Source organism: Pollachius pollachius (assembly GCF_949987615.1).
Source record: "Pollachius pollachius genome assembly, chromosome: 6".
Lineage (NCBI taxonomy): Eukaryota > Metazoa > Chordata > Actinopteri > Gadiformes > Gadidae > Pollachius > Pollachius pollachius.
The window spans coordinates 15,858,958-15,886,263 of NC_136939.1; the positions used below are offsets into that span (position 1 = coordinate 15,858,958).

General features: G+C 41.5%; 2 protein-coding genes across 6 annotated transcripts in view; both read left to right on the plus strand.

Annotated features, from left to right (window-relative positions):
- The window catches only part of fnip1 (folliculin interacting protein 1), a 37,520-nt gene extending 35,526 nt beyond the window's left edge, over window positions 1-1,994 (plus strand). For both annotated transcript variants that reach the window (XM_079738339.1, XM_079738340.1), the window contains one exon: window positions 68-1,994. In XM_079738339.1, coding sequence (XP_079594465.1) covers window positions 68-146 — 79 coding nt within the window. In that variant the 3' untranslated portion in view covers window positions 147-1,994. The remainder of the gene's footprint in view (window positions 1-67) is intronic.
- Window positions 1,995-3,203: 1,209 nt separating this feature from the next.
- Window positions 3,204-27,306, plus strand: part of rapgef6 (Rap guanine nucleotide exchange factor (GEF) 6) — a 98,021-nt gene continuing 73,918 nt past the window's right edge. For all 4 annotated transcript variants that reach the window (XM_079738538.1, XM_079738539.1, XM_079738540.1 and 1 more), the window contains exons 1-4: window positions 3,204-3,565; window positions 21,057-21,127; window positions 21,296-21,352; window positions 22,649-22,732. In XM_079738538.1, the coding sequence (XP_079594664.1) occupies window positions 3,491-3,565; window positions 21,057-21,127; window positions 21,296-21,352; window positions 22,649-22,732 (287 nt within the window). In that variant the 5' untranslated portion in view covers window positions 3,204-3,490. The remainder of the gene's footprint in view (window positions 3,566-21,056; window positions 21,128-21,295; window positions 21,353-22,648; window positions 22,733-27,306) is intronic.

Genomic DNA, 27,306 nt, shown 5'->3' on the forward strand with positions numbered 1-27,306 from the left:
TTTTTGTTTTAAATACATGTACATTTTTCATATTGAACACTCTGGCCTCCTTTCTTTTTTCTTTCAGAATTGAGTCCAGTGACCTTCCCCTCTTGGCGGCAGTGGCGAGCACACACTCCCCGTATGTGGCCCAGATCCTTCTATAAAGCTTTGAAGCCTCCAAGTGGCCAAAAGAGGGTTTCATAGGAAGCCACTGAACAGTGGCCTCCCGGATGGTTGTCTTTTGGTGCAACACTTACCCCGAGATTGCCCCCTGGCATTTAGGCTATTGCTGTTTGCCTTACGGAGAGCTTGTGCAGAGCACAGCTTGTCGGACCGGTGCGGCCTGGGCCTCTTCATATCAAATCGTTAATTGCTGTAGTTGCAGTAGAAAGTGGTGCAATTTTTGCACTGTGCCACTAGGGGGTGGCAAAATACAAGTTCGAATTGACTGAAGCCCCAGAAATGACTTAATTTTGTTGTTTGTTTTAATACTTTTTGGACATGTAAGCCAAAGACTTTATTAGCTACAGGCCACCAATAATGATATTGGTTATCTACGATGAAGATGGAATTTATTTTTTACATCTATTTCTGTACAATCTTAAATCCAGAAGTTGGCAGCGGGAAGATTACCAACGTACTGCAATGTTTTCTGTTTTTTACTTCACCGTGAATATCTAAGAACACTATCAGTCTCACATATGCCAATTTTGTTCTCACATGTTTACAAGTGAACTACCCTAGATACTATTTTAAGGGTACATGTGTGTTTGCAAATGTGTTTTTAGAGTATAATTTATGCTTTCTTAGGGTAGTAATGGCTGCATGGTGGGTTTTAATTTTATTTTTAAATTACCTGAAAACTGGTTTCAAAAGCTGTAAGGGTATGCTATGACATTCTTCTCATAAGATTCATACTACCTTGGACCACAATGCAAGCGTTTGAAAATATATGACCCATTCATTATTCACTGCCTTAAAAACTGAAATCCATTAAGGTACACAAATACAATGTTGTTCTGCTCTGGCTGACTTTGGTAAACAAGATGTCTCTGCTTTGCTCTCGATGGTATACAAAAAGGGAAGTTAATTTTGCTTAAAGGGGCCCTCACAACTGTGGAAACCATGGAGTCAAATGCAATGACACGGAAACACAGAAATGCTGAAATATGTCCACATGCTTCGTTGCTTTGCCACCCTTGTGATGTTTACAGTAGTAATGTGTTTTGAGGTCTTGTTAATGTTGATTGATGATGGATTTTTTATAAATATATTTTAAAGTATCAAATAGGAAATTATAGAGGCGTACCCATTCATTTTTTACATTTTTGACTTGACAAAAATCAAACGTTTATCTTCCATTAGCAGTGTTTGTGTGTGTATGGGGGTATGTTTGAGGTGTGCTTTGTCTTGTGTTAGCTGTAACATGGAATCGGCTCCAACTTAAACAAAACGACAAAGATAGTGATTTAATTTTATTTAGTAATTTCTATCGCCCTATGCTCTGGTCATTATGTTTAAGCTCTGGGGGGGGGGGCAGTCCTGGCGACAAGCCTGCAACAAATTTCATATTTTATGAGAGTCTGCAGGCGATTACAGCCATTATTGCTTATCATATACTCGCCGCACTATGCCAGCCAGACAAGATAAATTGTTGGACGTACTTCAGAAAGGGTGAAGCAGATGCACACATGCAGGCCCTGAGTGTACCAGAAATAATGGAAACTTTTTATTTATAGAGCACTTTTACATACATGCTTCACAGGGTTACAGGATACATTTATAGCGGATAAAATAACCCTGAAAAGATGAATATTTTTTTTATTAAACAAAGTTGAATAAAAAGGAGTGCACAATTATTTAAATGCCAAGGAATATTTAGAAATAATTTATATTCTTAATTGTGCAAGATGTCCATTTATGAACTGAAACTAGGAACAATATCCGTGAGGAAGGCTTCAAAATGACCAGGTTTCCTCTGAAATTAAAGTGGAAGATAAACGAGTCAATAAGTCGATTGGATCTTTTTTATTTATTTCAAAACAGCAACTTTTACACTGTTAATTACTCAATGCATTATTTTTGTTTGACATGAAATTATCAAAAGCTATAAAACTTATCATTTTGATTACCTTACTTTACGAATTGAAGAGAGATTCTGTGGCTGCAGCTGGATATTATTGGCTATACAATTCATTTACATCTAATGTAAAGAGGAAATATATAAAAATCCAACTAAAGAATGTTAGCCATATCCACTGCAATGAACTTCCATCTCAACTCACTGAACTGTGTAATTCTGCAAATACAAAAAGGAACCCGATTTTGCTTTTATTTTCGCAGGCATAGGAAGGAGTTTTTCTGTTTGGGACGCCCGATTGTTGTAAGGCAGAATCGGGTTTTCCAATGGTGTATCAAGTCCCATATTGGCTCAACACTCATGCAATGGACATTTCTTTATTTTTTCTTTGGCTGATAGTAGAAACCTCATGCTATGTGGTATCTGAATCTAAAGCTCCACATGCTGGATAGGATGTACCTTACGGTCAAGGAATCTGCTTCTGTATTTGTTGTCCAGTCATTTGGCCAAGCTTTGAGAAGACTATATTTCGACACTTATTATTTTAGGCAATATGAATAATACATCTACTTGGCCATGGTGTGTTTAACGGTTCATGTTATTTGTATATAATTGGTCTACTTCCATTTATTTGTACAGATTGTTTTTAGGATTTGGTTCTTTTTTGAATGATCCTTTTCCCAATTTTATGGGAATATTGTGCAATAAAAAGTTGATAAAAGGGATTTCACTTGAGTTTGTGTTCTTCTTGGTCCGCTTTAAATTGATTAAATTAATTTGGACTATTCATTCTCGGGAAGATCGATAAAAAGTAAATGAGCAAAGTAAGTGCCCCAATATGACATTGTCCTTGTTATTCTGATAAATAAAATCGCTCCTGGGCAATCTCCTTTTAATGAGTAGCACACTGGTTTACAGTAATCGAGTCGACTATGGTCAAATAGTTTCAAAGGGGAATCAAAAGTGAATAACACCATTTGAAAGAATATATGTTGAATAAGTCAAAAGTCAGAACCACTACCGGTGAACTGCTGTCAGGAGTCCGGACAGGAGGAGTCAGGTCTGGGAGGGAGGACCGTAAAACGTGCGGCTAGACAGATGTCGTCAACTCGAACAGTTCTGTAGGAGGAGGGATCTAAATCACAACTCCTGGATTTCTCTGCTCACTTAGCTAAATAATTTGTAACAGAAGATGTGTTCGTACTATTATTCTGACATATATTATACTTCTAGTATAGGGAGCTATAGTATTCGGTGCTGCCTCGAACCCAAGTAAAAGGACTTTTTGACTTTTAAACTGATTCCGTGCGCGACTCGGCGAGGTGGAAAAAGACTTACGGGATGTGCGTTTAGCGGGATATCTCAGGATACGAGAAAGTGACACTAAGGCGGTGATCTACCTTTGGACTACTTTAAACCGGGTTAAGAATGAAAATGACCGGAGCAATGGAAACTTCTTTCAAACAAGCTTTGAAGAAAAGACCCTCACTGCGGACCGCCGAGGTAATCACAGCTACGCTCACTGAGTTAGCCTGCGCTGCTAATGCTAACCCCAACTGTTGATCCACGTCTCTGCGCTGTTGTCACAAAGTCACTGCGCTTAGATCCTTAAAAGCTAGTATTTAGTACTTAATACAACCAAGACAAGGTGTAACGTTACATGACACCGATGTGAGCTGTGTTAAAACTATCTCGATGAAACGATTTACGTTTTTCTGATCTGCGTGTTTGACTCTGTTTTAACTCTATAGTGTGTTATACTTGTAGATACTGGGCATGACGTTACATAATATCATGGGCGACAACTCAACGTCGTATGTCCCCAAATAATGGGACCAGCCTGGCAACGAACCGGCCAGCATAGTTGAGTCAAATAACGTTATGCTATGTTTCTCCCTGAGGGTAAATTGGGATGTCACAACAGCGGTGGCACAGGGGAGCTGTAGTACTGGGTTACGCCGTTGCTCTAACTTTATTTATAAGTGAAGCTGGTTTGGTTCCTAACCATGTGGATTTGTGGTCTTTTCACTCGTACACACTCACGGTTCCATACAGTTTCCTCCTCCCCTTTCTCCCGGAGCAGTGGAAATACAGCTGACATATCATGGCTTTGGCCGCTATAATATTTCTATCACACACTTATGTAACATACTCCCTTGTTCAGCTGCTTGAAAAGGTTTTAAAACGCAAGCAATATGTTACTTACGAATAACCCTTTACAACCCTTTTAGTTTTGGTTGGGCCGGTGGTATTTGATCTTTTATCATGTAGGTCGACAGTTGTTGTATGATATGTAGAATTACATTTAGTACCATACTTTCCTGTAGAAATTGACTTCAGGGCATATTTTAGAATAATTCAGACCTCTTTATTTTAACACTTTTAAATATCACACACAATTATTATTATTTATTTTTTTTACATTAAATGCATCTGACATAACAAGTTAATAAGAGCTAATTGGACTTTGGAATCTCACAAATTACTTTAAGGTAGTTTAACATGTAATTCTTCTCCAGCTCTTCCCCCTATTTCTCATCTCCATAATCTGCCCTGCATATTGTTATCCTTCATATGGCAAAGTCTCCCTCTAAATAACTTTGAAACACCATGTGTATGGAATAATGCTGGACAAAAGTTTGAATCCCTTTTTTTGGACTGTATGTGGAAAATGGCTGGTTTAAGCAGCCTTACCTGGCCCACGTTGGACTGATGGGACTCTTGGGCTGGGAGAGGCTGCACACTTTGTGCATTGAGAAATCAGTGTGCAGTGCACAGGTAAAACCAGCAATCACCACACACACTTATCATGGCAACATGGAGCATCAGGTTATGTATTATTGTCTACAAACCTTTACAATAAACCGGTCTTCCAACACCACCTCCCTGCAGCCCAGTTAAAGTTCCTAGGTGGCGTGCAGCCCCCACCTAGTACCATTGTACCTAGGTAGGTGGCCTGTAGAACAGTTCATTGCTTCTGAGGCAGCAGTTTGAATTCCAATCTAAATGGTATAGCCTACCGCTCAACATGGAGGCAGCTTGCTCGACTGCTGTATGACAAGACATGGAATGTCAATGTCAAAATTGGTCATTTTCTTAAAATAATCTAAAACTGGTCTTTTGTGTGCCCCTACTTCATCATCTCTTGAGGTGGATGATGCAATAATGGCAATCATTTAAATTTGAATCATTAATTTAAATTATTAATAGTTAATCACATGAAAATATGATTTTTTTCCTTTTTTGTAACATTATAATGGGCCCATTTGGGAAATTGTTATTCCTGCTGTGCGTCTTTCCCGTCATCCAAGTGTAAAATAGTGTAACATATGGTGTTCTGTTAAGCGATTATGTTACGTGGGAGTGCAGTCGTTATTACAGCCATTTTTTCGAGACAATATGTTTTTTTTATATATACATTATATTATATTATATGAGATGGATAGATATCTGTCATCCTGATACACAGGGGAACATAACAACAGAAATGTACTTTTTACATATTTGCGCTGCAACTGTGGGTCTCTGAACATAACAAACTCCAATGACAGAACAAGGTCCTCGGTGTAGCCTATTTCAGTGGAGTGGAGAATTGCCGACTCACACGTGCATGGGCAGTTGTGTCAGAAGACTGAGGTCTTTTTAGAGTGCAGAATGTGTTTGTGCCTGCGTTCTTGTCCATTTTGAACTGCATGTGATTTTTAGTTATGTAAATACTGTGGCACATAATTATTCAAATGATAAAATCTGAATTGCTCTTGGATCCGGAGGTTTGAAAGATACCAGCTAAGCCGACCAAAACCATTGACCAGAGCTCATGAAAAGCCTCCAGAGACAACACCTCTATCCCTCCATTCTAAGCCATTTCTCTGCAGCTCGGGGATTCTTTCAGTATTTGTCAGCTGCTTCTTTTGTATGAATTTCCATATATCTATTTGACATGCAGATAGCTGACCCGGACGACTTGCTGAACATGCTCTTGCTTTCTCTTTACAAACACAGTGCATGCCATACTTTTATGTAGGCCCAATTAGTTACCTTACATGGGAAGACCAGACTAGTGTCTAGTGGTGGAAATGTTTGACACCTGACAGTACTTGTTCTGGCAATGCTTTACGTTCTGAGCATGCCCAGCGATCCTGACAAGAATGAAGACAAGCTGGAACTGGGAGACAGAACATTCTCATTCTCATTCAATGCTTTCATTTAGTTGTTGGATTTACTTTCAGCCCTGGTTTGCTCCTTAGCAGTCATTCAGAAAATAACTTGCTTTGCATGATTAAATAATTACATTAACTAAATTGAATGGTAATAATATGAGTTCAATAAGGCACTTTCCTGTGTTTCACAGAACTACTATATTTTCTTCATAGTATAAAGTGAATTAGTACAGACACTTATATTCTACCTAAGTATATGGTGAATGGGGACAGCCACAATCGGGTAACTTCTGTGCTGACATGTTAGACAGGAGCTCGCCAATCTCCCATCTGGAATGCTGAGAATGTGATGAACATCACCCCGCCCACCAAAAGAGGCTAACATGTAGTTTTCCTTTTGTCTTCGGTAAATGACAAAACATAATGACAGGAGTTGGGCTTGGGTGGTATGGAATTTTTCTCAACGCCTTGAAAAAGGAACGCAGCTGCCTTTTGAAAAGTACGAAATGTCGCTATGTCTACTACAGAGTGAGCATGCTAGATAAATGCCCACAAAAGCCTTCGGAAGGGCTTGCCTGGAAGCTACATTTATCAGATGGCACCAATGTGATTTATCACTGTTATGTCTTACTGTATGTAGGCTATTAGATGCCATGTAGGAAATAAAGTAAGCCTAGGCCTGAATGTCTCTTAAATGAATCAATTTCATTTTACAATGGGCTTTTATATAAAACAAAATGCAATAAGTGTGTGTTGTTGTGTCTGACACACGCCTCTGTAGAGTTTAGTTCTCAACCTCTTCATCCATTATTATCTGCTCAATTCTGCTGCAGGAATTTTCGGTTTGGCGATTCATTCATTTGAATAGCTTGGGGACAAATCAGTTTAACCAATCCCAATCGGGTATCTTTGTCGTAGTCACCACGGTCACTGTAGCGGCAGCGCCTATTTAAGTTCTCAACACACATTCCTCTTATTGCAGCCATGGTGGTGAAGTACAGTCATATACCCATAATTACGGCTCTATGAGCCATTGTTTAATTGCACGGCGGTACGTGACTATAGGATGCTTTTGAAGACAGGATGAGTTCTGTTTTGGATACAAACCTTCTCTGAAAAACTGAACTTACTTTTAGTCATCGAAAAAAGGGAAACGACCTCAGAGACCAACGACTCCAAAACATGGATGTATTAAAGCAGCTATAAATGCACACCATGACACACCCCCTCAACATAATCCCCCTCATCCTTGAAATGCCATTTGTTACACTGTTTTACACTCGCATGTCAGTGTTTCCCCCAGAAAATCTCTTAGTCAAGGTGGTCAAGGAGGTCTTCGGTGAGGGTTTCAGTTCACAATAGTGTATACAACCACCTGGTGCCGCCGTTTAAATTCCATTCAAAAAGCTCTATGGCACGACTATTGTTTAGAACAGTATTACCGATGCATCATTTATCTTTATTTTTTGTACTTGATGGAAGTATGTTTTATTTCCCTACGAGAGTTTTGTACTGTGTTAATGCATAATATATATATATATATATATATATATATATATATATATATTTTTTTTTATATACATTGATAGTCAAGGCGGGCCCTATTGTTGTTAAGGCGGCCTTAACCATACAGTGCTGGGGGAAACACTGGATGTAAAAGTGTGTGAATTTCCCATTATAATTGAATCCTCTAAATACAAAGGATATGTAGCATAAATAACCTCATCGACATGATTCTTGTTGGAAAATGCAGAATATTTGCGTTGCAGCCGATTCCAAATTATTTCAGTTTTTCTTGCACATTTAGTGGTTATGTGCTTGATGTTAAAGGACATTTGTCCTCAAAACAATTATTTTTGTTTCATGCCGACTGCCTTCTTCGTGACCTACGTCCTGTGGTTAGGCTTCCCGGACCCCTGTTGTATAGTGCAACGGTGTGTGTGGTAGGCCTGAGCAGCGGCTTATTTCGATGTCTGAGTGAGCGTTAGGCCTCTCACACACTTACAGGCCTTTCACAAACAAACTCCTGATGGACTCTGGAGTATCGGGTGCAGGGATGATCCGAGTTGCCGGTCCACACATAGGCGGACGGGCAACTCTGTCCAAACAGCCGGAGATAAGCCGCATCCGATATGTTTGGACTTCACACTAGGGTCCAAGATGGATACAATTGTGTTCACACATTCCGCCCTACCGGGTATTATTGCTCACTATGACGCTCATACACGACAACGGTACTAAAAAAGTATCCCAGGGTTCACTGACCCTTCAATGTTTAAAGTAGTCTCTTCGTCATATTATGCATTATTTTTAATGTTTGCGAACATAAGTTGTCTGTTTGCTGTGTTCGTTTACAAAAGAGCAGTCTTTTTTGTTTACATAAACTGATAAATGGTAAATGGACTGCATTCATTTAGCGCTTTCCAACAAGTGCCCACTCACAGGGCTTTACAATCATTGCCTAACATTCACACATACACATTCACACACCGATGGCAGTGTCAACCATGCAAGATAACAGCCGGCTCGTCAGCAGTTAGGGAGCAGTTAGGGTGACACTCAACACTCAGCTGGGGGGAGCCGGGGATCAGAGTAGCAACCTTCCGGTTGCCTACTTTACCTCCTGAGCTACTGCACCCCAAGTGACTTTAAATGTCACAAGACACTTATAGTCAATGCAATCTATGAATTTTGTGGTTCCACCACTTAACATTCGAGTTGTGAAGTGAACAAGGTTTTGTGTTCCAACCCACCCACACACACAGAGCTATCTATGTTCTATCTCTTGCTTCTTCTAACAAGTCAAGCGAGGACATTTCCACTGCTTACTACAGACTACACCACTCCTTGTGTTGCCGGCCGCCGTGGCATTTGTTCAAACTTTGATATATTTGTGTTGGCAGCTTCTGCTGGTTTAGGCATTTGATGTTTTGCTCTTTCTCTGTATGAGATGTTAAAACTTGGAAAGAGTGTATGGTTTGCCTGGTTTTGAATTCACCGTTCTGGGTGGCCTTCTTGACCGCATTCAAGTTTGGTTCAGCCTTCTTTCCAATACGTAGTATTCCCAGTATTGCCATTACGTGGTACGAGAACATGAAAAAAAACGTGTTGAGTAAGTGATGCAGAGTCATTTCTAGCCAACCTCTTCAGCCCTCACCAGTCCTCATCATCTGTCGATGATGTCATTCCATAACATTCTTTGACATTGATTTTTGTTTTGTGCACACCTTTTGAGCTACAAGTATACACCCAGCACAGTCATTCAAAAGGAAACAATACTCTATCGTAAAGCACGTGTGAAGCACAAGAGTTCTATTTTCGATGTGGGAGTTTTTTTCAATGTTTTTATTAAGAACTGAGATAATAGCATCCATGCCGATCATGGAAAAGCTTCCAAGGGCTTAGCTGCTTCTAGTGCCATCAATACTTTTTGTCATGCTATTTCATTCTCCCACTATAGCTGCTTTAGGCATTGCTTAGCTGAACCTATATTTATATGAAACCTCTGATTGTATGCCAAGCTTTTTGTTTGTTTTAGAGCAAATAATTATTTCACACATGACATGAAATAAGTAGTGGAAAAATAATCCAAAATATAACCAAAATGAGCTTGGGGCAATGTCCACGCCACACACCCCCCTTGGTGATTTACAAGGCTCTTCCGATCGTCCAGGGTGAAGATGTTTAAACTGGTTTATTGCAGAGTTTGGAGTAAAATGAGCAGGTGTTGGATGCTGTCATGTCCGAGATCTCCTCAGTGTGTGGGGTGATGGCTGGTTTAACCTGTGCGCATTGATTGTCCAATGCACAATAGGTGTGCAGCCTCACTCCAGCCCCAGATATAATTGGTCTGACTCAGGCTAGGTGAGCCTACTTAAACCAGCTTTCAACCCCACAAATGCCACAGAGCTTTATTGTCTTACGTGTCATTTAGTCTGACCATCTGTAGCATAATCCTCAACTCTTACTTTTCCTTCTCAATCGTTATAAGCTTCCAATATAAGACAATAAAATGAACAAAATCATCAAATGATCTAGTATGGGATTTGACTAGGAGAACAGCTACCTGTCAAGGCAGATCAGGGAGAGCCGTCTGCTATTGGTTCCCTGCCTTGGCTCTGCGACAGCATGCCTGTGGCAATCAGAGCAGGTGGAAGTATGTAGGCTGTGATTACATACACAAAACGTATGCATGAACACAGGCACATGTACAGACATCACCCTATTAACTTGCAGTGCTAGATCTAGTTGTATCTGGAGGGAACAAGCAGGTTATTCAGCTAAACTGCACTAGCTTGACAGCGTATAATGATGTTTACCGAGTTATGACATGCGTAAGGACTCTCCCCAGCCCCCCCCCCCTCCCTCTCTACGCAGAGAGCACCGGTGAGATGTGGATTTAAGCGTTAAGTGCAACAGGAGCGCTTGAAGCCAGGGTATGTTCTAGTGTGTGATAAAGGTCTCTGGGCACATTGGATCAGGGGATTAGCACTGAGCTTTAGCATCAATGCTGTTTGCTTCTATGTTGCAGCTGGATCCCAGCTGCTTCTTTCGGGGCATTAAGGTGCTTCTAATGACCGATTGGTGCTTGAATCTGAAAGCTTTTTTTCATGTCCCACTAAGTAGACCCTGTTGGTGACTCAGGCCAAGTGAATTGCACTGGGTGGATAAGCCCAGACCAATGTGTTTTTGTTTTTTGAACAGTTTGGCTTTCTTAATGTTTTATCAAGGCGCATATGATTGCATCCTCATTTTAATGACCCAGGCATGTTGCTTCTGGTTAGGAATTCTTAAGTTTATTAGATAGTGGAATGGCAGGCTCTTTGGCTTTCAGCCTACTGTACACTACAGTAACTTATTTTGGTGATTTACATTGGATGGGAGAGGAGATAGGTACTAACCCCTCGAGAGGGAGAGTATAAAGAAGGGGATCCAATGTTGAATAATCTGAAATATAAATCTGCTGACAGTTGGGTTGAATTGAAAATGTCTGTTGCAAAGTGCACATACATACAGCTACAACCATTACATCAGGGTTTCCCACAGCACTTAACAGCTTAGGTGGCCGCCTAAGCAACAATTTTTTAATTGTTTTATTCTATATATTATACAAAAGTATAAAGTAATCTCAACCTCATCACTCTCTGTGTAAAGATGCATGGCAACAGTCTGCAGGGTCACACATTTTTTTCCCGCAAATTTCTTATCTTAAAAAATAATAAAATGTAATCGGTATTTGGGGCAAGTGTATCGATTCTCGTATCGCACAAAGGGCGACGATATATGGCTGCATCGATATTTTTTCCCAGATCTCTTCTTGCCTGCTTTGTGGTCACTACTTTTCTGTGAATAGCGTACTGGATCATACGCTCGTTGTATGGTCCCCGGCTCACAGCATTGTTATCCTACCGCTGCGCACAGTGTTGACACGGTCACTACTCCATGTGAATGTCGAAGGCCGGCTGTGTGGGCAGGATGTTAGCATGGCTGTTTGTTCTGCTGGCCTCTGAATGGATGCGTTGTAGCATCTGCCCACAATAACCTCTTCTGTCACGCTGGCGGCCTGGTCTGGCATCCCGTTTATGCTCTACTCAGAGGCGGCTGTGGGCTGCGGGCCGATTGAACCCCTGAACATACAAAGACATTGGTAAGGCCAGAGAGGAATTCTGGTCAAAACTCGCAAGAAAAGCAGTTACCAAGCACAATTTCATCCATGGGAAGGCACTCCTTTGAAAGGCACTCCATTGAATTTTAAGAAAAGGACTTTTAAGAAAAGCTAATCTCGGATTGACTTATCGTATTTTCCAACTACTAAATGTGTTGTGGATGTCTTCCAACTTAGTGTCAATTACAGCTTAAAAAAAACACACATGATTTTAAAACACACCTGACCTTTCACATATTTCATTTGAATGTGTCCTTCACTAGTGCTTCCCTTTCCATCCTTGCCTTTCCTCGCGTGACTTGAGCCCTAATAAAAGGCCTGATTGTGGGAATCTAGGTGTGGGAGTGAACATGGGCGTGAGGATGGGGAACCAAATGCTGTGCCACTACAGAGCAGCTTATTTATCCAGTAGTAATTACATATTAAATGGTAAATGGAATGCATTTATATAGCGCTTTTTGAACCAGTGGCCACTCAAAGCGCTTTACAATATTGCCTAACATTCACCCATTCATGCATACATTCCCACACCGACTTCGTTGTCAGCCATGCAACAAGGCCACAGCCAGCTCATCGGAAGCAGTTAGGGTGAGGTGTCTTGCTCAGGGACACCTCGACACTTGGCTAGGAGGAGTCTGGGATCGAACTAGCAACCTTCCAGCCAACCTCTACCTCCGGGGCTACTTGCCCCGTGGCCCAATGCCCCTACATTCCTGTGGGCCGCTAGTCAAAATTAAAATTTCTGGTCAGGGTCACAGAGGGTGGGGGCTTTGACTTGGCGCCACTGAACATGCGCTCTACTACGAGGGTTTTACTCTCGGGCGTGGCAGGTTCTCTGCTGCTTCTGACTGGGTGACAATGAGCAAGGATTACAAGCTAGGCGACGCTAGCACATATGATAATGAATGATTGTATGTGTGTTTTGGATAAAAAAAAACCTCTTTATCAATGTTTTGGGACTATAAAATAAACCAACTGTAATGCATCTTGAGGGTAGAGTAGTTCAGTAGGTTGATAATATATTCACTTTGAGCCAAAGTTCTGCTCAAGACTGCGGCTGAATAGGGGTGTAACGATACATGTATTCGTACTGAACAGGGACAACTAATGGTGCGTTTCCACCGGAGGTTGCGGGTCGGATCAGTTCGCTAAGCTGCGGCACGGATCGCGTTTGCACCGCCAAAAGTGGGCGTGACCCGGACTGTGCCGTATTGAGCCGTACTCGTCTCGCTGTACTCCTCCGTTGGGGTACTGAGACGCCTGAAAGGGTGCGGCAAGTTCGAGCTACACACGCCGTCCGTTAATTGGTCGACAGAATCGCACTTCCGTTTGACCGGGGGATAATAACAAACAAACACATTATCCGCAAGGTATTTCTGGACAACGGCGAAAGCTTAGTTTATTGAAGAAAATGTCGCACAAAAGTTTGCCGTCGTTCTTGGATGACCTTTATTGTAGGGCTGGGCGATTAATCAAATTTTGATATCGATTTCGATTTTAGAGTCAAACGCTCACAAAATTAACACAATCGAGTTTTGTTTTTTCTTTTTTTTTAATGTTTTATAGAAAGTGCAGAACAGCTGGATAGATATCTAAATTATTTTCGATTTGAACATTTTATGTTGGATCATTTTGTGTATTTTTTAAGGCGAAATTTCAAAGTTCTCAGTAACAAAGTGTTTTTGAGAGAGACATGCTGAATAAATACATCATGTTTTCAAACTTAAAAAATAATCGTTTAAATAATCGTGATTTCAATGTTAACCAAAATAATCGTGATTATGATTTTTTTCCATAATCGAGCTGCCCTACTATATTGTTGATCTCTGTTCATTGTGCGCGTTCATCTTTTTCCTTGGATTTATTAGCAGGCTACACTGTGTCGGGCTGCTATGAGGTCACAATACTAACGTATCTGCTGCGGCTATGGCCATCCGGTTTAACGGCACGGTTTAATCGCGTTTTCACCGCCAAAAGTGGGCGTGAGCCGTACTCGTTTCGCACTCGTCTCCAGTACTCCTCCATTGGGGTACTGAGACACCTGAAAGAGTGCCGGCAAGTTCGAGCTACACGCGCCCTCCGTTGATTGGTCGACAGAATCGTCACTTCAGGGCTACATGGGGATAAAAACAAACAAACGGTACCCGCAAGGTATTATTCTGGACAAGTCGCGCAAAACTTTAGCTTGGGCGAACAAGGAGTTGGAGATGTTCCGAAACTGTTGCTGGACGACTTCCATGGTCGCTCTTGGTTTAATGTGTCACGTTCCTCTTCGCCATTGTTTTTTTTGAGCAGGTACAAGGTGTCGCGCTGCAATGATGTCACAATGTTTAGGTAGCTGCCGCGGCGATCGACATCCAGCCTACCATAAGGGTACTGTCGGCGGTGGAAACGCAACCTCGGAACTGAGCTGGGCTATATTGCCCCCTCCCTACCAGACGGAGGCGAACCGAACCAAACGGCACCCTCCGGTGGAAAAGCGCCGTAAGGGTAGTGTCGGCGGTCGAAACGCGAGCCGTAACTGAGCTGCGCCGAACCGCACCTTCACTACTTCACCAAGCCACACCGAACCGACCCGCACCCTCTGGTGGAAATGCGCTAATTCTGTAAAGGCCTACTTTGCACTTCCATAAAAAAGACATGCTGCATTTTCAGCTTTATAACTGATTGTCTTATTTTGTTTACAAGTTACGGATGGAGTCTGGAGATGATGTGGGGTACTTATTGTTTACTATTAACATCTTAGATCACGCAGTTCAGAGTGTTGCAGCTAGCTCAGGGGAGAGACTGTATGACACTAGGTGGTACAAACCGAGACATGCACAATAAAAAAGAATTGCCTTCTGCATATTTGTTTTTTCTTTTCCCTTCATTTTACCGAACTCGTACCGAACCTTGATGTTTGAACCGAGGTATGAACCGAACCATGACTTCAGTGTACCGTTACACCCCTAGCGCTGAGGGCGGAGTAGTGGGTAGTATTTTGGGTGGTGGACGCTATTTTGGGTGGCAACACTTAGGACATGCCAGCGGTTTGACGACCAACACGTGTAACTTGACTGCTTCCACTTAAGAGCTGTTTGTTATTGCCGTGTGTGTGTGTGTGTGTGTGCCAGCATTAATTGTCCAAGCCCTTCAAGAGGGCACAGTGGTTAGAAGTACAAAGGCACTATCCAAATGCAACATGTGATGGGAAATTTTCTCAAAGCAGAATTGAATTAAAGCTAATTGTCTGAGCTAATTTGACTAGTCCATTGAACATGATTTCCCCTGCGTGCTCCTTCACCACATGGCCACATGTCTCGAGCTAAATGATCAGATGTTTCATATTTACACTGAAAGGTTGTACTCTTCTTTTCTTATTTTAGTCATTGAGTTGGTATTGGTGATTTAACTCCATGTCCTCTAGGTTTTTTCTCGGTTTTTCCCTGAAAAAAATGCATATCAGGCCATTTCCCTGTAGCTGTGAAGTGTGTGTGTCCACCTGATCAGCTTATATCCCAGAACGTCGCCCGCTGTAGCCAGGTGTGTGAGTTTGTGGAAGAATGCATGTCACTAACAGTAGGGGGCAGCAGTACTGTAGATTCCTCAGCCCCCATACACTACCACACACATTCTACTAAACCCAGTTTAAGGCTGGATTCACACCAGATCTGGCATTGGTGCAATAAGCACAGACTGCTGCGGCGATGTGGTAGTGTCACTTCACGGCCCTGTTTGTGTGACGTCATGTTGTCAACCTTTGCCACTCCCCCATGGCAGGGCTGTACAGCTCTGGAAAGGACAACACAGCGGTAGTCAGGCTCTCACACCCTCACAGAACTTGGTAAACAGTGGAATGTTACATGGTAAACAAGGTTCTTCTTTCCGTGGGCGTTTTCCGGTCTGATCACTAAATGTGATTGTCCATCACAGCATGAAATGCAACCATCGCAGGCTTCTTGGTCTGAAAGTTGATTCTGTTTCAACGTGTCGCCGCAGGTCGCTGGGGATTTTGCCTTCACTACCTGCAGTCCCCTCTGTGGGAGATTAAAGGTGTTCAACCATACATTGAAATGAATGGTTGAACGCCTGGTTAGGTGTGAATTGAATTGAATTTGATTTGTATAGGCCTTTACACCATTACAGTCTCAAAGGGCTTAACAGGCCAAATTAGTATGACACCTCCTGACCCAAGGCCCCAAAAGGGCAAGAAAAAACTCCCTTAATCCGCGGGGAAGAAATCTTGAGGAGGAACGCAGAGTGGGGGATCCCTCCTTCCAGGGATGCTCTGGAATGCTCTGGGTGCCATAATTGACTGCGTATATTGCATACATGCATACAAGCAAAACATCATACATACAGGCAAAACATGCACCAAAGGCTGAACACCCTTGGTTGTGTGCACAATTAGAAACTCAATTTAAGGATCCATCTTGAATATTCAGAAGATATAGATTTTTTTTTTGTAATTTCGGACGGTTTTCTAGGACCCAAAGTTATTGTTGACGTTATCTATTTCGAGATGGAAATCAGCCGAGATTTCCTTACCTCAACCTCTCTAGCGGTTTACCAGCATTCCGACATTTGGCATTGGACCAGCCATTGACATTCTAAACCAGGGTTAGTCAGCTCATAACGTTGTCTCTGTTTTGTACAACAGAATTAAGCGCATTCAAAATGCCCTTGCTAGTTATTTTTTCCCATTAGTGCACCTTAATGAACCCATACATAAGTTTGGCTGAGTTTATGTGCCACTGCGCATGTTCAGGGACTTAGAGGCTTATACGTATCATACAACCGGGAACTGAGCACTTCATTTTGATTCACGACTGAATGTTTGGTTTTGTTCCAATCTGTTAAACACTGTAAGTCTGTACTACTTACCCATGCAAAATCTTGCTTTGAATTATACTTAGCCATACCATATCTTGCTCTGCACTCAATCATCACACTGCCTAAAACACAGCTACCCTTTTCTCTCATAATTCTGCCTCAGTCTCCAAGTCTGTGAACATGCGTAGTGTCGTGCAAACACAGAAAGGATTTTTTATTTTCTTTCATTTGTTGGCACTATTGTAGAAAACTACCTATCGAGGGTATATCGTATGCATTTTGAGATAAAAGATACAGTTATGGGAGCTGATTCACACTCGCTTGGCATCGAATGGATGTCATGGCTCGCCAACTTCCCTAATTTGGAATCACTCACACGCAGTTAGAGCCTAACAAAAAAAATGGCTGAGACATATCAACAATTAACCTGAATTCTTAGCAAATCAGCCAATGCCTTTATCATTGACCCCGATGTTCATCACATAACATAACACAATATGTTAGTAACTTGTAATACAATAGAGATAACCCAACCACAAACTCCATATATTTTCATAATTGTAGCCAACCCTAATAGTTAAGCATGAATTGAAAGTATTTAGTGGTTCATTAGTGAGTTAAGTCTGTGTCCTGGATGCCTCCGTATCGGAGAGCAGCTGGCGATGGGCTAATGCAGGGCCCTCCTGGGACGACGCCCTCCTCATCACCAATGAGCTCATCTGGCTTCATGGGGCCGCAGGAGAGAGACAGGCCATGGGGTCAAAGGTGGGAGAAGGGGAAACACGAGAGCCACCCATCCCCCGCCCAGACCCACCCCCTCTCCGCTGTCCCCAGGGAGAACATGGAGACAATAATACATCGCAGTGCATTGCGTGCTGCTGATGGAGAAAGGGTGCAGTTTTAAATGGAAGGACGTGGGTGATTTAAGCTAGTCTGACATCAACATTCAACATGGGGGGGAGAGGGCGAAAGGGGTAATAAAGTGCCCATCCTCTGCCTACAAGCCCCAAAGCAGAGACCTCCCCCCCCCTTCTTTTTGGATATCATCCCTATTAGGCTGTCTCGACCTATTGATTACCTGTTTTGTAGATATCAATACCTCAAAAAGATGCAGATCTGTGTGTGTTTGTGTGTGTATTTGTGTATATGCGTGTGTTCTGTGTCAAATACACAAGTATTACAATTGCGTCAAGTATAACAGGTTGGTTTTCCAATGTTTGTGTGCACAGATGTTGGTATCAGCATTAACACGTGCATTTACAGTGTGTGTGTGCATAAGCACTCATCTACATCCATATTTTGTGCAATTTCATGCAACTGGTCAGGAGATTAATGTTCCAAATGATTCAACATTGGATCTCTTTCTCTATACTCTCTCTCCAGGGGTTACTATGGTCCCATCCCCTCTCCCATCCAATGCTACCTTGTTGCCTCTGGAATATAAGACATTAATTCTAAAGAACTGTGGGACACATCAGTGACGGCCATCTTGGTTGTTTATGAAAAGGCCTCCACACACAAACAGAGTTGTGTGTGTATATGCTAGGTTGACACTTTACCACACACACTCGTGTTGGCCTATGACATATGGGTTTATTTTGGGCTTTCTTCTGACATGGTTCAAGTGACATTGTTTGTTACTGTGTGTGTGTGTGTGTGTGTGTGTGTGTGTGTGTGTGTGTGTGTGTGTGTGTGTGTGTGTGTGTGTGTGTGTGTGTGTGTGTGTGTGTGTGTGTGTGTGTGTGTTTGCGTGTGCGCTATAGGTCTCCTGTTAGCTGCTGACAGCTCTGCCGCAGACATACATGCTGTTCTGCTCACATGCTCTTTGCATTGTGGCCTCTTCATGTTTTGAAAGCTGGCCCTGAAAGAGCAACCTCTTTTAGTGTTTTTGTGTTTAAATGTGTGAGTGATTGATGATTATGGATCGCTCTGAGATCTGCTGTTTGTGTGTGTCTCTCAGCTTATCGTGTTTCTAGGATCAATTCATTTCCAGATATGAGGGTTAGACATTTGAAGTACGGATGCACCAAAATAAGAATTCCTGGCCGAAACCGAAACTTAAACTAATGAAACATTTGAAAAGACTTTTCCAAAGGGCTTTTCCACCTTTTTTTCCACCAATGCATAAATTATATATCCTACGCATGCCATCTACTTTTTTGTCTTGCTTTTCCATGATATTTGTGTGTCCTGCTGCGCTGTGTTCGTCCTGTGACCGACACCATCACCCAGTGACTCTCCCAAATCCAACTCAGCCTCGATCATTTCCCATCTATCTGCTTTTCCACAGATCCAAGTAATGATCTTTATTTCATGGATCAAGTACAGTAGGCTTTAGTGCTGCAAGTAAGGGGATAACGTCTGCCACCGATGCATCAGATGAGCTTATCTCCTTGGTTAGCTGCTCAAAGGGGGTGAGAAAAGAGAGCATTTTGTCAATTAACAGCCGGTATGTGAATCGACAGAATGCAGTGATTGGAAGATCACCAGGGTGTTGTTCAAGATGATGGCTACGGCTGGGTAAAAAAATCGATTTAATCGATTTTGGATCGATTTCATTTAAATTTTGCAATATCGATTCATAGGGCCTGAGATCGTTTTTTTATTTTTTATTTTTGTTACCATTATTATTATTTTTGCACTTTAATAAACAATGCACTTTTGAGACTTTTTTGTTGAGAGTTTTGTTTACAGCTTAAAGTTTAAACTGTCCAATTTACGAGTTTGCACTTAAAACTTGTTTGATTAAGATGAAGAGAAAAAATAAAGTACATTTGTATTTTGTAACACAGTTGAGCCATTTTCATTATTTAAGAGCAGATTGAATCGAATCGAATCGTGATTAATCGATTTAGAACCTTATGAATCGAAATCGAATCGATTTAGGAAATTGGCCACGATACCCAGCCATAATGATGGCTATCAAATCTGCAAAAAAGGTTGTGGCTGAAGGTGCTTTTACACCTGACGCGTAGCGAATAAACAATGCAGAAATGCCTGAAAAGTGCAGACGAGAAAAGAAAAGGGGGATTTCAATTGTACTGGACTTTTTAATATTAGTGTAAAATAGTGTAGCTGATGAGAGGGATTATGATGGAGTGGGTGGCTAATATTCTTTTGTTGGAAGTTGGTATCCAAAACCCTTGCAAACAACTGCACACCATCATGTTATCAAATTATTATTAACCTTTAATTTACCTCCCGCTTTGCAAGTAAACGTTGGCTTGTAGCGCCGACGTAGACTTCCAGCACTAAACCATGGAATCTAATGAAGTGCAGTGATTAATAGCGCCTGCATAACAGATGTTCTCAATAACATTCTTTCATTTTTCAGAACTGGAAACAAACATAAAAAAACAATAGAAGAGAGAATTTTCTCAGACCACATGTATAATTAGATCAATCATTTTGAAATAGATCAAATTGAAACGTGGAGAAAAAATAAAACCTCTAATTAAGAATGCTCATGTGATTTTATACATCTGTGGTGTTGTGTAATAAATTGTTGCATAACCATGGTCAAAACGTGGTACCTCCTCGATCTGTAATCCCACCATCAAAATCTATAATCGTTGCATCCCTAGTTATGCATCTCGGGTAAGCACATGTCTGAGTAAAGCTGTCTACTAGGCATGGTGCTCCATATGCATTAGGCCCAATACCTTCTATAAGCCTTTGAAATCCAACGTCCCCTACAACCAAGATTGGTTGATCGTCAAAGGCAATGAATGACATGATCTTTTTTAGCAATGCCTTTTTCCTCGGTACTGTCACTGGAAAAATGTTCTGCCTTTTTAAAGTAGACAGATGGAGTGGATGTGCTGGGTCTTAGAGGGAGAACTTTCCGCTTTATTATTTTTTGCTGATGCTGCTGCCGCCAAATCTTTCTCATACTCTACATGCTTTTTGGGATGTCTGGGGTTCAAGTGATGAATTCAACTGGTATTGCTGTTACTCTTTGCAGATGTACCCCCCTCTAGCTTTATATAAGCAACTTCTTGAGCCATTTATGCGTCACTCATGTGCTTCATCACTGCCGACATGATGCATATAAAGCGCACAAGCCTCACTCCAAGCTGGTAGCTATATGATCAAGTCATCAAAAACATAATCGTTGCACGAAAATGACCGAACAATTACAAACAATTGTTTTTTCGGCTGAATAGTTTTTGTTTACGAACCTTCAGTGCATCGCTAAGTCTCTCTTTGTTGATGTGATATTGTTTGTCTTTTTTTGTGCAGCAGAGGTTTATCAGTTAGTTTTTTGTCTTTTCCCTGTCATCTTTGAAATGAATAAATTAACATAATAAAGGAAATAATAATAGAAAATATAATTAATATTTATCTTCTTTAGGACCTCCACCACATCTACTGCCGCCTGTACCGCATGGATGTTCTCTCTCATCTCCGAGAGCACCAGCTCAGGTAGAGTGTGTGTGTGTGTGTGTGTGTGTGTGTGTGTGTGTGTGTGTTTGAGAAAAACCATGTAAGTTGTCCTATCTTCTCGAGTTGAATACTTCCATTTAATTCAAACATTGTCCCTCTTATGCTTCACTTCCTTTCCTCCTTCATCTTGCCTGCTCTCCCTTCCAGATCGATGTGTACCTCAGCTAGATACGAGAGGCATGAGGCCAACCATATCCTGTTCTAGTAAGTACTTTTTGACACACACACACACACACACACACACACACACACACACACACACACACACACACACACACACACACACACACACCGTAAAAGCTCTTGGTGGGCCCTTATAAGATACATCTGCTTGTTAGCACAAAGGGCCACACAGTGATGCGCGTGGCTGCAACTCTATACATGAAGCATGTCGAGGCGGTTAAGTGAGGTGCACTTGTTGTTTGACCCTGTGGGCTAAGATTTATGGTCAGTGGAACCACTGCAGATGCCAAACAATGTAGTTCCAGCATCTCCTGAGACTGCTGATCTCCCCTTTGTTCACAACCAGAAACCAGAAGCACCCAGGGAGTGGCGATTCTGTGGGTGAAAGCTCCTGCTCTAATGAGAGGTTAGAAGACATGGCTAAAGCTGTCTTGAGCTGTTGGGAAGGCCACACATATAAGGATAACCAGGGTTATAAACGTGGCGTGCTGAAGGGCATCACTGTATGCAAAAGCCCCAAACCTTGAGTGCTGGATTCCACTCATGTTGAATAACAACTGGGGGATGGGACCACACTACAGTACAGTCCACAGTGTCTCCAGAACGAAATTAATAAGGTAGAACTGCTTGAATCCATCCTAAAATGTTTGAGAACTGAGAGGGGACTGAGAGGGCTAGACGGAGAGAGAATCATGTACAGACATGGAGCGTGAGGCAATGGGAGAAGAATAGTGAAACGTGCATTCAGTTGATTTATTATGATGCTCACTAGAATCAAATTGGACTCTTAGTAATTTACTGTCAACTAAATACTTCCAGACACAAACTCACAATCACTCCTATTCTGTTTTATTGATTTCATGATTCTTAACCCTGAAACATCCCGGTTTGCAGATTAAATTTGAATCATTCACTTACTCACTCACTCACTCAACTCACTGAAAGATGCAATCTCAGTTGTTATTCATGTTTGGTTTTCCATTTGTTATGTCAACGTTATTTATTTTCCTGAAGATTATCACCAGTATAATGTATTTGATTGTTATATTTTATTGTTTCAGGCAAGTTGTTAACCATCCAACCTATTTTATTTTAAATAAAGACTTACAAAGGGATGTAATGCTATAGACACATATACACTATACACTTTTATACCTTTTACCATATACTCAAAAATATACTAAATACTAAATAGCATAAAAAAAAAGTGCCAGGAAGTTACTAGAGGCGAGCTGTGTCTTCATTGGAGACGCAGGGGCGCCACTTGCAATGCGGTAGCTTGACGTTTCACCTTCAATGTGTTTCCTCTGTGTTCAGCCCCGACAGTCTGGCAACATGCTGGTACATCCTGCTCTCTGGGTCGGTGTTTGTCAAGGAGCACATGTACCTGGCCCGGTGCTGGTAGGTCGCACGCACACGCGCACAAACTCACACCATCGACACATATCAACACAAACATGCACAAGCATTTTTGTGTTTTAAAATAAGAATCATCTAATAATGTATGCCCTATATGTAGGCATACAGATATAAGCATATCTGTTATATAACACAGTGCTGCTGTCCTTGCTAAATCAAACTGCATTCCCACAAGATGCAGTGAAAGGAAAGTTTCTTAATTTTCAACCTGGACCCTTTTTTTCGATTCATGATTGGTTTCAGGGACAAATCCAGACAACAATGTTTTCTATTGTTCCACGGGGCGTAATCCTTTAGGGCATTAGCGCCCGGTCAATGTACGTCCTCTAAAAGTGCTACCTCAAGACTACCCCTTGAGAGAGACTTGTGATTGAAGGAAAGGTGAAGAACCAAGTTATATTTCTCTGCAGGGATCCTTTAGATAAGAATACTGGACCAATCTAAAAGGTTATTGTCTGCACTAGTCCCTTGGACCCAAAATAATTGGGATATAGGTCCACGTTGAAAGTTCCCAACGTTTTTTAATACGCAACAAAACACCATTTCTGACTGCTATTCAAATGTCAAACAAAATTCAGAAATTGAATCTGACATCTTTAAAAACATGCTTTGGTTTATAGAAGACTCAGGCACTTAATACATTTTTTTTGCCTAAATACAATAAAAAAAATAACAAGGGTTTCGGGTTTTATGACAATCTGGCTTGTTGCCGCTCTTTTGAAAATCTTCAAACTATCATCATTGTGGTGCACTTCTATTAAATCCTCATTTCCATTTAAATTAGGCTTATCTAATCATAAAACAAATCATAAATAATCAAGCTTTTGAGAACTCCAGCCAAAAATGATGTTGACAATAACAGTAATTCAATTTAATTAACAAAGAATAATATGTTGGCTATACAGTAGATACAGCTAGACATTCATGTCCAGTGTGGAAAATATGAAACAAAGTTATCATTCCATGCATTTGCATCTCAAGTTGCATACAACTCTCAATGTAAACGAAGATTAGGGACCGACCCAATCAAGCATGGCGACATTTATTTGCGCTTGCGTAAGTGTGACAGAAACCGCCCCGAAAAAGCTTCTGCCCTGTTTGCCAACATGGTGGATCAAGGCATGCTACCTATAATTACACTAGAGATTAGGGGATTTCAAGAATGAATGGAATACAAAGAGCCAGATTAATACCAGAATAAACCTGATCTTTCTCCCTTGGAGTAATATTTTTGGCGTTTAAGATATGATGTGATTACTTGCCTATAGTCCATGGCTGCCTTTATTAATTTCGACACACATCAAATAATCAATTATTCCTTCTTATTACGCGGCTCTTCTCAATGCCGTGGAGCGCTCCGTTCACTTCCATGGGCCCTTCACAAATTCCGGCGGTGAATTATATTTGATAATTCGCCGTTGGTAAGTATAATTGACCGCTGGCAAGGAAAACAAAGGATTTTTTGCCTCTAATGACGTCCTTGATATCACTCCGCAAGTAGCCCGGTAACTTGTCAACCCCAGCGTCTTCGGTTGCTAAGTGACGTCAACGTCTTTGGCAGACTATTTCTCTGCTGATCAACACTACGAATGCTGGTAACAAATAAATTGTAAAAAGACACACAATGTGAAGTTATTTTTTGGTTTTGGCAAGTAGCCGTGTAGTAAGTGGGATAATGTATAGAATGCAGGTCATTATCGGGAAAATAATTACCTTATTTTCCCGATAATGACCTGCGTTCTATACATTATCCCTTACATATAAACCGAGTATTCAACCATGAGAATTCAGTGGAAACCAGCCACTGCGTCACTTACAAACACGACCCAAGGTTATCTATGTTGCCATTCATGAAGAATGCAGTCTTTATATAGATGTCCGGGTCTTGTAAGGCTGTTTAAAAAGGATGAGAGCACATTGCGTGGTGTTCTGCGGCTCTGACCAGTGCTGAACGTTGTGGCTGGGTGCTGTCGTACGGTGGTGACCTGGTGGAATAACCTGTATTTATTACTTTGTACATGTCAGGGAACCGGTTGGCTTGCCACTCTTCTGCATTTTTTCCTCTTCATGGTATTTCTGCGGAAATTTTATTACAAAATGTGTCCACACTATTGTGAAATACTTGACATACTTGGCTTGGGCGCAGGAAGAGCTCAAGTGCATCAACATAAAAGCAAGGCAAATCATCCGCTAGAATTTCATCATCAGAATAATAGGTGTGTGTGTGAGATAACTGTCATGTTTATTGAGTGAATGTCAGCGCTTTAGTGTTTTTTGTATGAGTGGGATGTACATTCAGTCATTGCGTCTGTTTACATTCACGTATAATGAGTGTGCGCACGTTAAATTAGCCACAGGGAGCCAGGTGGGTCACAGCACATGGAGCTTACTGGGGGGAGGTGTGTGTGTGTGTGTGTGTGTGTGTGTGTGTGTGTGGAATGTGGAACCCCTGGCAGGACCCATAGCTGCCTGGCCATGTGTTTACAGGAGCACTTTTAGGCAGGAAATGAGTAACACACACACACACACACACAGCCTGGAGCCAGTGAACATAGTAGCAGAACAGGGCGGGAGAGAGACAACACACATTCTCCTCCCTTCGTGAAATAACCTTCCAAAGGAAAAACCCTAGCACTGGCCAACTCTGCTTTCATGGACCTCTGTGAACTTCTGAGGACTGAACGACGGACACTCTAGACTCAAAAGCACTTTGGAGAAGAACAGGAGTATTACCACTAAACATTCTTGGGATAATAACAATAACAGGCTGGCTGCTCCATGTACCACCAAAGGAAAGACCCCTCCTGGATCCTCTAATGCTGTTCTTCCTGGTCAGTGTTGATTGTGCTGCTAACTCTTTATTCTTTTTGCTGGATATTCACTGGATTTACGGACACGTATTCTTTGTCTGGAGTTGTCAAGAAGGAACTGGGAAGGTGAGAGCGGCCCTTGTTGTAAGAATAGGTTGTCATTTAGACATGTTTTGAATACTCACTTCTTTTTAGCTTTTCATTTTCTCACTCTTTCTCTTTTTTTCTTGTTTATTTAGCTCAACGCGGAGTGCTACTGTTTTAAGTCTTTTGCTTCTTTTGACTTGTGTGAGCCAGGAATCTTTCCCCCAATGGAAAGTCAGCGTAGTGTTAAAGTCTGTAAACACCCAGTCCTTGGGCTTCCTATCTGCCCTGATGATCTGAAGGAGCAAAACACTTTCTGTAGAACAAACATAACAAAAACCATGGGGTCACACCATGTGTGATGTTTATTTTTATCATGTAGAATGGTCTCTGTATAAAGGTAGAGAAATGAATGTGTCCCATATTCGCAGAAATGACACACATTATTTTTAGGTTATGTTTGGACAATGCTAATCAGGGATGATTAACATTACCATAACGTAACAGTTTGAGTGCTTTTTTGCATTTTGTCTTCTTTTAGAATTGCACCTATTAGCTGTGTGTGTGTTTAATTTTTTTTTTATCTCTGAAGCGCATATCAAGAGGATGTGTAGCGATTAGGACTAAAACTAAGTTTCCTTCATAAGTACTGTAAGAAAATACAGTTAATTTAAATGGACCATTCACTGGATGTTTTCATTTGCTTGCCAGTAGGCTGTAAGCTGGCCAGATCTGCCACAGTGAAGCCAAACAAATTGAAATTGAGCTCACTAAAGTCTAGAATTGTATTTTGTGAATTGAAACTTTGTATTTGTGTCCACGGATGAATTATCATTGAAGTAATGCCATCATTAGATATCCACATTGTGTATGTGTTTGACTCAATTGGGTGTGTCATTGAAATAGTTTAGGATGTCTCCATTCATGGCACACCTGTGGTAACCCATGGTCAAACATCATCAGACAGTTTATCATCCGTTTAACATCAGCTTTTCGCTGGGTCCTCTGAGATTCCAATGTTGAAATCAAGAATCTCTTACATTAGAAGATGGAAAAGCTAGACCACTCCCCTCTGGATCAAGTGGCTTTGTACACACTGGGAAATGTCTTCCCAGCCATCCGTTATTCATCTGCAATGCTGTTCCTCCATTAGTTGTTGTCCATAACTAGTTCATTGTGGCTACGCACACCAGCTCGTTATTTCCATGGGCATGTTTACCTACGTACGTGCTTGTGTGTGGCTTGGGCTTCTTCACCGGCTGTCCCCGTTTATTGCCCCTAGTTTTACAGCTGTCACGAGTCCGTTCTCCTGGTCTGCTTTTGTTGGCTATCAGGCCACTGTGGGTGGGATGTTGGTATCACCTGCTGGTGGGTGTGTGTGTGTGTGTGTGTGTGTGTGTGTGTGTGTGTGTGTGTGTGTGTGTGTGTGTGTGTGTGTGTGTGTGTGTGTGTGTGTGTGTGTGTGTGGGGAGTGGGGGGCCTGGGCTGGCTGTATACCCTTGTTGGAAGTCAGTGGGGGAGACATCTTAATTAATTGTGATGCCTCTACATGTTAAGAAACCAAAACCAAAAGAGAAACCTTTTTGAGGGAATTCACATACATGCAATATTTGATGAAAGAATTAAATGAAATCAGTACTTCCTTTTTCCCACGCTGTTCTT